Source organism: Colobus angolensis, unplaced genomic scaffold (genome assembly GCF_000951035.1).
Source record: "Colobus angolensis palliatus isolate OR3802 unplaced genomic scaffold, Cang.pa_1.0 Scaffold2, whole genome shotgun sequence".
NCBI lineage: Eukaryota > Metazoa > Chordata > Mammalia > Primates > Cercopithecidae > Colobus > Colobus angolensis.
In genome coordinates this window covers 3,029,559-3,043,457 of record NW_012115154.1, presented here as the reverse complement: position 1 = coordinate 3,043,457, position 13,899 = coordinate 3,029,559, and the positions used below count along the sequence as shown (strand labels likewise).

Below are 13,899 nucleotides of genomic sequence, written 5' to 3'. Positions count from 1 at the left end.
CTGGAGGAGTATAGAGAAGACTGTACTCCTCCACCTCTTGTGGAGGGTCTGACATCAGTCAGGCCCGCTCGCAGTTATCCGGAGGCCTAATCATCTCCCTGTGATGCTGTGCTTCAGTGGTCACGCTCCTAGTCCACCTTCATGTTCCAGTCTGTACACCTGGCTCTGCCTTTTAGATCACAGTAGCAAATTAGTGAAAGTTAAAAGTCTCCGATATGCAGAAATAATGGCGTAAGCTGTCTCTCTCTCCTTTCTCTCAGCCTCGGCTGCCAGGCAGGGAAGGGCCCCCTGTCCAGTGGATACGTGACCCACGTGACCTTACCTATCATTGGAGATGGCTCACACTCCTTACCCTGCCCCTTTGTCTTGTGTCCAGTAAATATCAGTGCAGCCTGGCATTCGGGGCCACTATCGGTCGCCGCATCTTGGTGGTAGTGGTCCCCTGGGCCCAGCTGTCTTTTTTTTATCTCTTTGTCTTGTGTCTTTAGTTCTACAATCTCTCATCTCCACACACGGGGAGAAAAACCCACTGACCCTGTGGGGCTGGACCCTACAGGTCTTGAACTCCCGGGCTCAAGCAATCCTCCTGCCTCCCAAAGTGCTGGGATTACAGGCGTGAGCCACTGTGCCCGGACGATAGTTTCTTTTAGGAAGGATTTGCAAAATTCCTCTTCAGCCTTTTCCATACATGTTTGGTCAGTTGTCAACATAAGACCGATTTTCTGTATTTTGTTAGATAATTTAAAAATACGAAAATGCTTTTCTTCTTTAAAGAGTGAAACCAAGACTCAACCTGAAATATAGGTTTTACTGTGCCATAATCTTTATTACAATAGACATACCTCTCACTATCAATATTGTACATAAAAATAAGTGAGGCAAAGACATTTTGCAGGAAGGAATTCCATTTATTGTGGGTGCATTTTCACAATATATGTTTATTGGAGCGATCAATTATCAGTGAAAAACATCAAGTGTTTATAAAGGTTTTAGGAATGGCAGAGTCACAGAACATGCTAGTCAGCTTGCAGTTTTACCTCTTTTATAAAGATAACAGAGAATTATAGTCAAACCAGTAAACAAGGAATTTACTTTTCAAAAGATTAAATCCAAACTGAACAAAATTCTACCCTAAAACTTAACTCCATCCAAATATTGGAATAAAAGTCAGCAGTGATACATTCTTCTCTGAACTTTAGATTTTCTAGAAAAATATATAACAGTGATCAGGAGAAGCTCTTGTTCAAAAGTACAGCAAAGCAATGTTACCTCACCATAGGCCTTAATTCAAACTTCGATCCATTTCACTCCAATGATGGGAGTCAGTGCTACCTGGGACATTTGTATTTGTAAATTCTGATTTAGCTTATTGTAGACTTGTGCCTACTCTGTCATGAGTGTTTGACTTCTGCATTCTTCATGGCTTTCCTTCCTTTGGCCTAGGTTTGCTAAAGCTAGAAGATTCAACTGCTCTTTACAAACTTCTGAGGAAGATAGACTTTGTAACGCAGGGGTCACTTCTCATGCCAGCCCTGCCCTGGTTAGCTCTTCTGAAGGAATACTGTAGATAAGAAAATAGTTATTTGGGAGGATCCCTCAGTGTGGTAGGAATTGAGACTAACACAATTTTGGTTAAGTCCACTGAGGTATGAGTTTATATAACTCCACTGTACGTATCCAGCTATACCAGAACATTTTTGCCAAGACACTGGAGGGCTCTTTCATTATCTACTATGAAGAATAAAGACTTAGAGGCTATAATAAGATCTGGATTGTGTGTGTAAAAATCATGAGTTAAAAAAGACTTGGGGGAGAAAGTAAAACTAGTAGAAGTTACACATAATTTTGAAATTTCACCACATTGTCAACTTACTACAAGTACCAATGACAAATAAAGGTAGAAAAGTTTAATTTAAAGAAATGTTTCAGAGTATATAAAGATCAAAGTACTGTCATGACTCCTCAACACTGGATTTTGCTCACTTTACTTCTCTGCTTGCAGACATTTAGCCAAAGGTAGTCTTTGTTGAGACTCATGGAATTTCAATCTGTACAATATTGGCACTAAATTTCTTGTCTTTCAATTTTAGAAAAGGAAGAGACCTTATGACCTATTGTGAACTTCATTGTTTCTAATAAGTAGGCTTTGAGCTTGGTCGAGATGATAGCATTAATAAAATTCACACTGGACTTCAAGAATGCATTTAATTATAAACTAAATACTATGTCTTTTAGAAAATTTCAACTCCTTGTGACACTTCTAATCTCTCTTCTTTTCAATACTTTCTTCTTATAGGTCATCAGGCATTGAAAACATATTGGTACCTATCTGCCATGTTTCTATTGACAAATATGAAATATTAATATAATGTGATTTTTTAATTTTTCAAAAGCTGTGATATTGGCTAGTTACAATGACATACTACTAAATATAATAGTCTAGCACATAAAAAAGCGTTCTACCATTAGTGTGTTTGTATATGTGTATGCACATACATACATACATGAGTTATCTAAAATGTGGTTCAGGCTACTATCACTACTAAAGAAATCCACAAAACAAGCAACCTAAAAAATCAGTACCACTGTCAGCTAACATAATAATGTAATTTAGATATGAATCATCAGCATGAAAAAAAGTAATACCTTAACAGTACATTTCCTTTTTTTTTTTTTTTTAAAGACAACCATTACTGCAGTATTTCAAATCTGAAATGGGTTACTTTCAAAAAGTGTTACAATTGCCTACTAAGATAATTTCTTCCATGCTTTATTATAAAGTGCAGAAACAACATGACTTCTGTATTTAAAAAAACAAAAACTACGGTTCATTTTTCTAGATACTGCACACATTCCGCAGGCAATTTTAAACTTGGATCTTCTGTTGACTTCAGATGTGGTTGGTATCACTGTTCAGACACAGAGTTACGATGATCAGTAGAAAAGTCTCTATTTCACAGCATGGGTTTCTTTAGAAACAGGCTCCTGTGCAAAGGCAGTACTTTTACCATGAACATCTCTAGACTGTGATTATTAAATATAGTGATAATATACATGGGTTTATTGGGATATTGAAAAATAAAAGAAAATGAACCCAATTTAGTAAATCAACATAAATACAAAACAGAGCAAATTAGCCCTCTACAACTGAGCTCGTCCCGCATCTTGAGCTTGGGTTCTTTCTTGAACTGTCTCAAACCTGCCAAGAGAAGAAAAGTTGAAATTGACAGCCTGCAGTGTTTCAGGCAGACAGTTTTTATAGTCAGAAAAAAAAGGAATAAGAGTATGGCAGTAATAAATATTTATGAAAGGGACGATTATTACTGGCATTCCATTTTAATATGATCTTTTATTTTACTTTTTTTATTTTTTGAGACAGAATCTTGCTCTGTCACCCAGACTGGAGTGCAGTGGTGTGATCTCAGCTCACTGCAACCTCTGCCTCCTAGGTTCAAGCAATTCTCCCATCTCAGCCTCCTGAGTAGCTGGGGATTACAGGCGTGCGCCACCATGCCCGGCTAAGTTTTGTATTTTTGGTAAAGATGTGGTTTCCCATATGTTGGCCAGGCTGATCTTGAACTCCTGACCTCTAGTGATCTGCCTACCTCAACCTCCCAAAGTACTGGGATTACAGTTGTGAGCCACTGCGCCCGGCTGGATCTTCTTTTATTTTATCCTTCCTTCTGATTTTTTTCACTTCCCTCTTCCTGTCTTTCTCCTTTATGTTCTCTTTTCCTGTCTTAACCTTTGGCCTTGCTTATAGCATTTAGAGTCAAGTAAGTTGCTTTGCTTTTTTCATTTTTAAACTCTACCGTAAGAGCCAAAAATCTAGTGTGTATTCTAGAACAGGCACAAGCGACTGAATAGCTCAGTGAGGGCCACATCAATGTATGATGGTGAAGGAGGATGTTTATCTTTAGTTTTCTCCCATTTTTAATCTAGCAATCTCTATTTTCTCCCTCCTGTTCTTACACCCCTACCCCACGAGACTTATCTCACCTATGTACCATTCTCTCCCCCTCAGCTAGTTGCTAAAATTTTTTGCCAAGCTGTTAAGAAATCTTAATATGTTGTGAATTCAAATTTTCAAGGGTGTTCATTGTATTCATTTCTAAGGAATGACTGAGTAACAAGAAATGAGTTTGACATTTTGGAGCAAAAGAGCTACCTAATCTGCTACCTCATAAACTCAGTTCTGCATCTGGTGGTTATATTATTACTACTGTAGAAAGAGGTTAGTGGCATGTGAAAACTCACACTGTCACCCTCCTACCTTGTACTGCCTACATAACTCCAGGGAGTACCATTCATGTTTGTATGTTAGTGATGTTCTCTGAGTCTGACCATTTCACATCATCTTTGTTCTACTTTCCAGAGCTCTGGCTAGGAGGAATGTTATCCAGAGAGACTCCATTATACTGGTGATGATGGTCTATAGTCAGCTGACATCCCCTTTTCAGGGACTCATTTTGGGACTCCTAAACACTGGGACTGCCATTCTGAGAGGTCAGATACCTCTCAGAGGTCTGAGAGGAGAGCCTTCTGCTGTCAGCGTTCCTCCCACGGTGGTGTATGGAGAATGTCTTCCTGGGAACCATTCCATGGGTTTGGGCTACTTACACTGCATGCTGACAAACCTGCAATGCACTAATAGACTAGGCTAGAGTGGTCATGAAGGCTTAGGTTAACAAGCTCATTCTTTGTTTAAAAAATAACAAAAAATTATTTTTTTCTTTTCTCCCTGCCACCAAGAGAAAATTATAGAAGGGACTGAACAACTATACATTTTCTCATGAATAGCATCCTAAAAAAGAAAGTACCATGTATAATGGTTAAAATGCAGGCTTAGATCAGACTGCTGGAGTATCAATGCAGGCTATGCTACTTATTCACTGTGTGACTTTGAGAAAGTTACTTCATCTTTCAGTGCCTCATTTTTCTCAGCTGCAAAATGAGTATGATACACTACTTACCTCACAAGGTGACTGGAGGATCAAATGAAATAATGGAGGGTAAGAAGGTAGAAGATTGTCTGGCATACAGTGGGGTGCTCACTTAGCGCTAGTAGTTTGCAATGTGATAATTACCAGCAGGCACTTTTCATATGTGTAGCAATGACTTAGAAAGGCTAGTGAATTTCAGTGGAATAAAAGCGCAATGCGTAGCTAATAGTGAAGGTGGGGTAATATGTTTAGGTAGCTGCATCAGAACTAAGAACATGTAGAAAGTAGGAAAGGGAAGGTAATTCTCTCACTGCAGTGAATTGTAGTGATTCTCTAGTTGCCTTTGATGCGCTCTTTAGTCCTGAGTTTGCTTAAGAAGTGCTTCTGTTTAAATCAGCCCATAAGCAGCCTGTTCTAACCTTGCTTATTGTCCGTCTCCAGTTTCTTCCTTTTTAATTTTCTTTTTATTGAAGGAGAAGACTAGGTCTATTACTTGAAATGGGGAAAGGCTACAGTTAGGAGTTGAATGAGCTCATTGTACCACAAAGGGTCCCATTTGCAGTCTGAGCATCATTTAGATGTTCTTCAGAGCCTCCTTTCTGAAGAATGACCATATCCTTTGACCAGAAGACTAAAAGTAAGAGGAACCCAGTCATTCTTAGCCATTCATTTTCATAGGGTATTAAATGGTTGCCTTACTCTTGAATATTATTTTAATTTTTTTGCCATAGCAACCCCGAGTCTTAGGCTGCTGGCAGTGGCAATATAATCTAAAATGGTTCCAGAAAGCAGTTTTGGAAACACTCAGGGAGACAGATGTTTTCCCCAAGTGATCTTTAAATGACTGTGGCACCAAGCTGGGACATTGTAAGGAAACGTAGACCATAGTATCCCATGCAGGCTTCTGCTGCCAGCGTTCCTACCACTGTGGTGTATTGAGAATGTCTTACTGAGAACCATTCCATGGATTTGGGCTGTTGATGTTGTATGACTGACAAACACTTGCAATGCACTTTTCCTTTCACTGTGTTATGTACTGGTCTTTTAGACACTGATGAGTCTGTAGGCAAAGATCTGTAGGTCAGCGATATTTCTCATCTGACTCCAGGACATTATACTACAGCATATATCAGGAAAACAAACCTCTGAAATACTAGTCCTCCCAATGGATTACCTTAGTGGGGGAAGTGACCTTATCCACAGATTGCTTTTCCCAGAGGTTCCGCTTGCTGGATACGTCTCCTGGTCTCAAGTCCTGATAATGAGAAAGCAGAAAAACATTGATAGGTGGCCATTTATATTTTCAAGCCAGCTCTAAATAAATGGCCACATCTATTGTTTATTTGAATCAATTTGTTGTTTAATACACTTTACCCCAGTGATCTGAAATGGAATTGAAGGGACCATCAGCTGTTGTTTGATTTTTTTTTTTTTTTTTTTTGGAGACAGAATCTCACTCTGTCGCCCAGGCTGGAGTGCAGTGGCGTGATCTTGGCTCACTGCAACCTCCGTCTACTGGGTTTCAAGTGATTCTCCTGCCTCAGCCTCTTGAGTAGCTGGTATTACAGGTGTGTGCCACCATGCCTGGCTAATTTTTTTGTATTTTTAGTAGAGATGGGGTTAGCTGTTGTTTGATTTTATGTAGACCGTGACATGTCTTATGAGAATGGGCTGGAACTATAGCCTCTGGGTCCTTGCCCTTTACCAAGGACTTACTGTTTATTGATCAGTAAAAGTGAAACAGGAGCATGTTTAAAATAATGTAGCCTCATTTTAAATTTCTGCACTCTTACAAGTCAATAGATCATAGGTTATTTAAAAATAATTAATTTGGGGTTTGGTAAACAGTTTCTGACTCACAGATGAACTCAATTAGTACTCACCTCTTTTCCCCCAGCCCTTACTACTTTAGTGCACACCAGCCTGACTGCCAACTGCCCACATTGCACTTCTCTGCCTAGAGACTTTCTCTGGGTACAGATGCCCGTTTTGCCTGCCCAGGAGGCAGGCTGGAAAGTTCAGAGAGTTATTATAAAATCTCCAGGAGCAGTCCTCAATGGCTGACTGGTGAATGTTGGTGCAATATTATTTCTCAGGCTCACTCTCGCCTCAGCTTGGGTAACTCTGAAGTATGTGTTATCTGGTAGCTTCCAGGATTTCCTCTGTGGGATTAAGGTTTAACAGCCCATGTGGGGACTTGCTTAATAACACCTTCTTTGCGGGCTGCCTTCTCCCAACCTCACACCCTGTAGTGTTTTCTTCACCTGCATGTAAACAACTTGCTCTGGAATCACTATCTTGGGATCCGCTGCCAGGTAGCCCAAACAAAGTCACTTTTCTTTCTTCTTTTTCTTTTTTGAGACAGAGTCTTGCTCTGTCGCCGAGGCTGGAGTACAGTGGCATGATCTCGGCTCACTGCAACCTCTGACTCCTGGGTTCAAGCAATTCTCCTGCCTCAGCCTCCCGAATAGCTGGGATTATAGGCACAAACCACCATGCTCAGCTAATGTTTGTATTTTTAGTTGAGACAGGGTTTCACCATGTTAGCCAGGATGGTCTCGATCTTCTGACCTCATGATCTGCCCGCCTCAGCCTCTGAAAGTGCTGGGATTACAGGCGTGAGCCACTGTGCCTGGCCACAGAGTCCCTTTTCTAGCAGCACCTCCCTCACCCTAAAATCATTTTGTGTCTCCTGAGGGGCAAGTGGGTAATTCAGAAGTGGATCAGTAGAACCCCGCAAATATAAACATTCATCACAAATTGAACCCATGCGAGAAGATGACAGTTGATGACATGTGTAAGAACATGTGGAAATCTTGGGATGGAAACACTAAAATATGATCGATAACAGTTATATAGCTTAGGGTCTTTATTTACTACCTCATAATTAATTTCATTTGGATAAGGAACCAAATTTCTGTTTCAATTTACTTTTCTCCCAGCATTTGCTTATGTTAGTACTTGGCAAAAGGTAGTGTGTAGAAAATAAATGTGTTTTACTGAAATAGTAATGCTTATTTTGGCAAACCCTTTTCTCAGGAGGAAGGCAAAGCTAACAGCAATTGCATTTACCCATGGACACTGATCTAAATGGACATATTTCTGATAGATAGTATTGAGATTGTAACACCGAAAATGCACAGTTAAATGATACCATGTGAAGCATTTCAGATTTGCCTAAACCTTACTGAGTTTCTGGATTTCCTCTGTGGCATAAATTCCTGATATTCTATTAGAGAGTTACACCTATTTAACTTGGAGCCATTAAGCAACAAATCAGATTATTTTTGTAGAATTCCACTACATTTGCCAGCGTAGGTGGAAGCTGCCAAACTGTCTGGAAGACTGTTTTAAAATTTTGGAAACTATAATTAGGAACATGCTGAGGGAAGCTCTGGAAAGCAGTTATTATCGCTTTGTTTATTTGACTCACATGAGACAAATATTTTTCCTTCTCATGCATGTTCTTCTACCTAAGAAAATGGATTGCACTTCCCATAAATCCTGCCGATGAATCTTTCAAGATCACTTAAAGAGTTTAAAGAGTCCTTTTAAGAAAATATTAACATCCGAGTTATAAGTTGGCATTTTAAATCAAAGGGGAAATATAAATGGAATTACCTGACCAGACTACATTTTAGAGAAAGACCCACTCCGGAAGAAGAGGGAGAAATGAAGGCAGGAGAAGCAGGTTTCCAATCAACCAGAGACCAAAGAGTGAGGAACAGAAGATCAGCTGAGAAAGACATTGTTGGTTTTTTTTTTTTTTAAACAAAAAGAAAGACAAATTAGCTTTTTAATTGCTGTGTAGCATGTAGTTTAGACACAAAGAATAGACAAACCAGCTAAAACAGACATACTCAGAATTGAATTGCAGTTACAAAGTTACACTGAAATCTTATAAATTCTACCCACAAATAGCAAGGGACATCCCAGTAGCACTCTGGTGTATTTACAACATTGATTTCATAGAACTTTCTTCCATCTGGTTTTCATTCGGGAAGCCATGCCAGTCTACAAAATCTAATGGGAAGAAGGATGTCACTAAAATCTATACTAACTGCCATGTTCTTCTTTCCTTTTCTTCTCCACCCTCTAGGGGGTGATCTAGCAAGTCACATACTAATTAGTAGGTAAAGCAGGCAATGATTTTGTAATGTCTCTGCAATACTTTTTTTTTTTTTTTTTTTTTTTAGGAGGCTGTCAGTAACCCCAGAACATGGTGTATGTTTTGTTTTGTTTTGTTTTGCTGTGGAAACCTGGATACAGTTATACCTATCATAATAATAACTGAATTTTATATTTTTAACCTCATTAGGATGTCATACAGATGATGGTAAACTTCTAAGTTTACAAGTTAAAGTGCCGATAAAAGAATAGGGGGCAAGTTCTGGATCAATGTTTTGAGTATAATCTGCTACAAAAATGAAAGATTGGAAATATCATAAACGTGCAAAAATTAGCATCTCCTCCAAATATTCCATACTTATCAAAGAGGGAAACATAGATCTTTCTCTCCTTACTTACTATCTTGAGAGTTTCTCAGTAGGTCCATTGACTGCCTTGTTTTTTATATGTATATTTGGGGGAGAGAGTCCTTAAATTTCATTAGGTTTTAAAGGGGTTCATAATTCAAATAGGGTTAATAATCACTGGTATGGAACCACAAAACTTATATACACTGCCATGGCTTTGTTTTGTTTTTGAAAATAATTTCTACTCCTTATGTTACCAGAGATACTTGGAAAACTTGAGGCATTAAGGAGCGCATAACTTTTGGGTCTAGTCTCTTGCCTCAACTGTATCCTTTTATATACCCCAATTCTTTTACCTATTGAGAGGGGGAGGAAAAGTTGCTTTTTTCAGTGTGTGAAGATTTTCTAATTGTAAATTGGGTTGACATTAGTTTATACCTCCTGTGAGCCTTTATGCAAAGAATCATCGGGGTGTATATTAATTAAATGGTTCAAAGAGTTGTGTCCAAGAAAGATTTGCAAACATTTCCATTTCTTCCTTTTTAAATTGGAAAGTGACAAAAGTCAGTGACTTTGGATATTATATATGGAGCCAACAAATGCAATTAAATGGCATGGAGCCAATGGATGCAGTTAAATGCACAGAGTCCTAGGATTGGAAAGTTTTTCTTCTTCCTCTAGAATGGAGGATTATGACAATGGACTCTCAGCTCCCTTGAGCACCAACAAAGCTATAAAAGCAAACTTAACAGGGAAAGCTCAGCAATATACAGTGGGGAGCTTGATACTTTTTCTTATTATAATAACAAATGCCAGGCAATTGTCATATACATTCAACGAAAAGGTGAAAAGAAATGTATTTTTAGTAAGATAGCTGCACTTAATAAATAAAGAAAATTTTAAATTCTCAAAAACATCATTCATAACCAGTTTTTCTAGTTTCCAGTTTTATGACTTTTCCTGAGGAGGTGTTGACAACACAATTAGACCAATTATTTCAACAACTACCCAAAAACTGCATTTTTGTGCCAACTTATAAAAACTAGGGTAATTGGAACATATGGGTTCCCAATAGGCAACATACATATTCTTTTGGGAATAAGTTTAGGGGTGCTCTTGACAAAGAACTACCCAAAATGATTTGACCTTTCATTTTCAAACTTCTATCTAGAATCTATAGAATAGAAGCTAAACAAATAGACGAGTAAAGGGTCTAAATTCGAACTGCCTCAATATTCTAGCTGATTCCTTCTCTCAGTTAGGGTGTAGAGGTGATTATTTGGTTCCATTTTACCCTCTGAGTAACTGCGATGCAGCTTCTTAGAACAGCTGTAAATCTGAACACTTTCTCGTTTGTTATTCATCAGGGAAAGCAAAGAACAGGAGCACTGCCTTTCCTAGGTAAACAGAACAACTGCTTGTTTTCTTCGGCTGATAAAAGCTGGGAGATCAAAGAAACTCAGAAAAACCTGAAGGTTACTTACAGAAGGTTTGGGAGCAGGTGACTTGTTTCCATCTGGGGTTTTAGTTAGCCATTCATTGATGCGGTTAGAAACCCCTACCTTCAAGCCAGCAGTTTCCTACAAAGGGACAATCATCCAAAATATTAGAGAATGAAGTAAACTTTACCTGGGAAGGAATTTTCAAAGCAAATTCAAAATATCAGTAAGTATAATTTCACATAACCATAAACCTTAACACTTGATATTTACAGAATATGTTATCTGGTTTTCTTTCCCTTGTAACTCGCCCCACTCCAACTTCAAGGGTGGACGTTTCAGCTCAGGCACTTGATTTGGAGTACAATGGCCAAGGCTTAGTACATCATGCAGCCTCAGGAACACACTCTCTCTGAGCTTGCTTTTGTGGTCATTGCAAAACAAAATACAAATTGCACCTTCTTCACTGCTTTTATTATTTACTAGTGTGATTCCTAAATCACAATCAACATGAAAAAACATGTGCCCCTCTACACTTAAAAGACAAAAATCAGACGCTTACCTTATTTGGTGTGCCTGCTGCAGTGGGGGATGAAAACACATTCCCTTTCTCCCACATACTCTTGATATTGCGTACACCTTCAGCAGGAACAGGAAGATCCGAGGCTGCCGGCTTTGTAGGTTTTGAGCTTTTCGTTCCCTGAAATTTGTGAGTTATTTTTAGGATTGGTGCTGGGAAGTTTGTTCTCATAAAATTACAGGGAGTTTGTCTTCCTCAACATTATCATCTTAAAAATTCGTTGTGTAAACACCTTCACCAAAAATGAGAGTGATAATTTCTGTTGTAAAACTATCCTGATGACATATGTCCCTCAAAATAAACCATCACAGCTAGATCAGAGGATCTTTCAAAAATGAAATATGCTTTTTGTTGGACACCATTTATTGTGAAATTGATATTCTACTTTGCTTCTTCAACAGATCCTTTTTTTTTTTTTTTTTTTTTTGAGACAGGGTCTTGCTCTGTCACCCAGGCTGGAGTGCAGTGGCACAATCAAGGCTCACTACAGTTACAACCTCCAGGGCTCAAGTGATCTCCCACTTCAGCTTCCTGAGTAGCTGGAACCATAGGCCTCTGTTTTGTAGAGAAAAAAATGAAAAAATTAGCCGGGCATAGTCCCTATGTTGCCCATGCTGGTTTCGAATTCCTGGGCTCAAGGGATCCTCCTGCCTCAGCCTCCCAAAGTGTTGTGACTACAGGCATGAGTCACCATACCTGGCCTCAACAATACTTCTTAAATGCCTACTGTATGAAGGGCACTTTGCTAGGCTCTGGGGATACAATGGTGCTCAAAACAAGACAGTTGGGAGGCTGAGGCAGGAGAAGCGCTTGAACCTGGAATGCGGAGGTTGCAGTGAGCCGAGATCGCACCATTGCACTCCAGCTTGGGCAACAAGAGTGAAACTCCATGTCAAAATAAATAAATAAATAAATAAAATACAAAAAACAAGAAGATAGCTGCAGTGGGCTTATATTTTAATAGAAAGGAAAGATGGTAACTAGTTATACAAGTATTTATTTCACATTGTGCTAAGTGCTATGAAAAATAATGATGTGCCATAAAGCATGGCACACAATCGGCGGGCAGTACTTAGTTTGGGGGTGCAAAGAAGGTTACTGTGAGGAAGTGACATTTAAAACCAGATCTGACAGAAGACTTGAAAGTGGTGAAGTAAACAGGAGCAGCAAACTCCATTCCATGCAGAAGTAACAGCATGTGCAAAAGTCCTGAGGCAGAAAAGTGCTAAAAGATGGAAAGACTGAGCTACTCCTGCATGGGAAATATATTGGAAGGAGGAAAGAATGAATGTAAGTAAGAAAGAAGTGTATTCAAGACACTGCCAGCAGTAATGAAGGCCATACCCCAAATGGCTCAAGTTTCTCTTCCAGTCCTGTTCTGTGGCCTATGCCTATGTTCAAGAAGGCACAGCCAGGATGAGTGGCACCATTATGAGGGGCTATGGCATAAAGAACGATCTCATTGGACTGTACAAAGTTTAAAGCTGCAGTCTTGGTTTCATTACACCTATTAGTGCTATGACCAACTCAACCACAGAAAATAAAGATCTGCAATCTGTTTTATATTTTAGTGGACATTTAGTCTTGTAAATCACATCTTTAGTGTTAGGACTTGATTATTCCTTTGATAAATCATCAGATGCCTCTCTTTCTTATTCCTTCATATCATCTGTAAACTATTATATGTGTATCTCCACTCTACAATATAAAGAAGAAGAAAAAATAAAATCAAACTGATCCAATTACTTCATAGCAGGTGCTCTGATATGCAAGAGGCTAAAACCATTGACTAAAGTCTACACAAAGGAGAAAAAAGCAGGATCACATCTTGATCAACGACATCTTCCTTCTTGGCGCTTTGGTATTGGGAAATACACATTTCCAAATAGAATAAAACCCCCAGGTCAGTTGGGTGGGGGAAAAAAGGTGGAGTAGATAGACATATAAAACTGTGGTCCTTCAAATATAAAACAATCAGTTTGAAATTGATGATGATTAAACTTGGGTTGGCTATCATCTTTATATTACATTGTACTACTATTTTTATTTGATAATAAAAGGTTTTTATAAACAGAGGATTAAATAAGATTGTGAGAGACCTATTCAAACCACATATGGGAACATATTTTATAAGGAATTAGGGATATTGAAAATATACATGTGAATGTATAAAAAATATAGTTAAATACTGGCCGGGCACGGTGGCTCATGCCTGTAATCCCATCACTCTGGGAGGCTGAGGAGGGCGGATCACCTGAGGTCAGGAGTTTGAGACCAGCCTGGCCAATATGGCAAAACTCTGTCTCTACTAAAAATACAAACAAAAAAAAATTAGCTGAGCGTGGTAGTAGGCACCTATAATGACAGCTACTCAGGAGCCTGAGGCAGGAGAATTCCTTGAATCCGGGAGGTGGAGGTTGCAGTGAGCCGAGATGGCGTCACTGTACCCCAGCCTGGGCAAA

At 39.0% G+C, this 13,899-nt stretch overlaps 1 protein-coding gene across 6 annotated transcripts in view; it reads right to left on the bottom strand.

The window, feature by feature from the left end:
- Nucleotides 1–887: 887 nt before the first annotated feature.
- CALD1 (caldesmon 1) overlaps nt 888–13,899 on the bottom strand; it is a 197,256-nt gene continuing 184,244 nt past the window's right edge. For all 6 annotated transcript variants that reach the window (XM_011941228.1, XM_011941229.1, XM_011941232.1 and 3 more), the window contains 4 exons: nt 11,420–11,557; nt 10,903–10,998; nt 6,118–6,198; nt 888–3,199 (listed from right to left, as the gene is read on the bottom strand). In XM_011941228.1, coding sequence (XP_011796618.1) covers nt 3,194–3,199; nt 6,118–6,198; nt 10,903–10,998; nt 11,420–11,557 — 321 coding nt within the window. In that variant the 3' untranslated portion in view covers nt 888–3,193. The remainder of the gene's footprint in view (nt 3,200–6,117; nt 6,199–10,902; nt 10,999–11,419; nt 11,558–13,899) is intronic.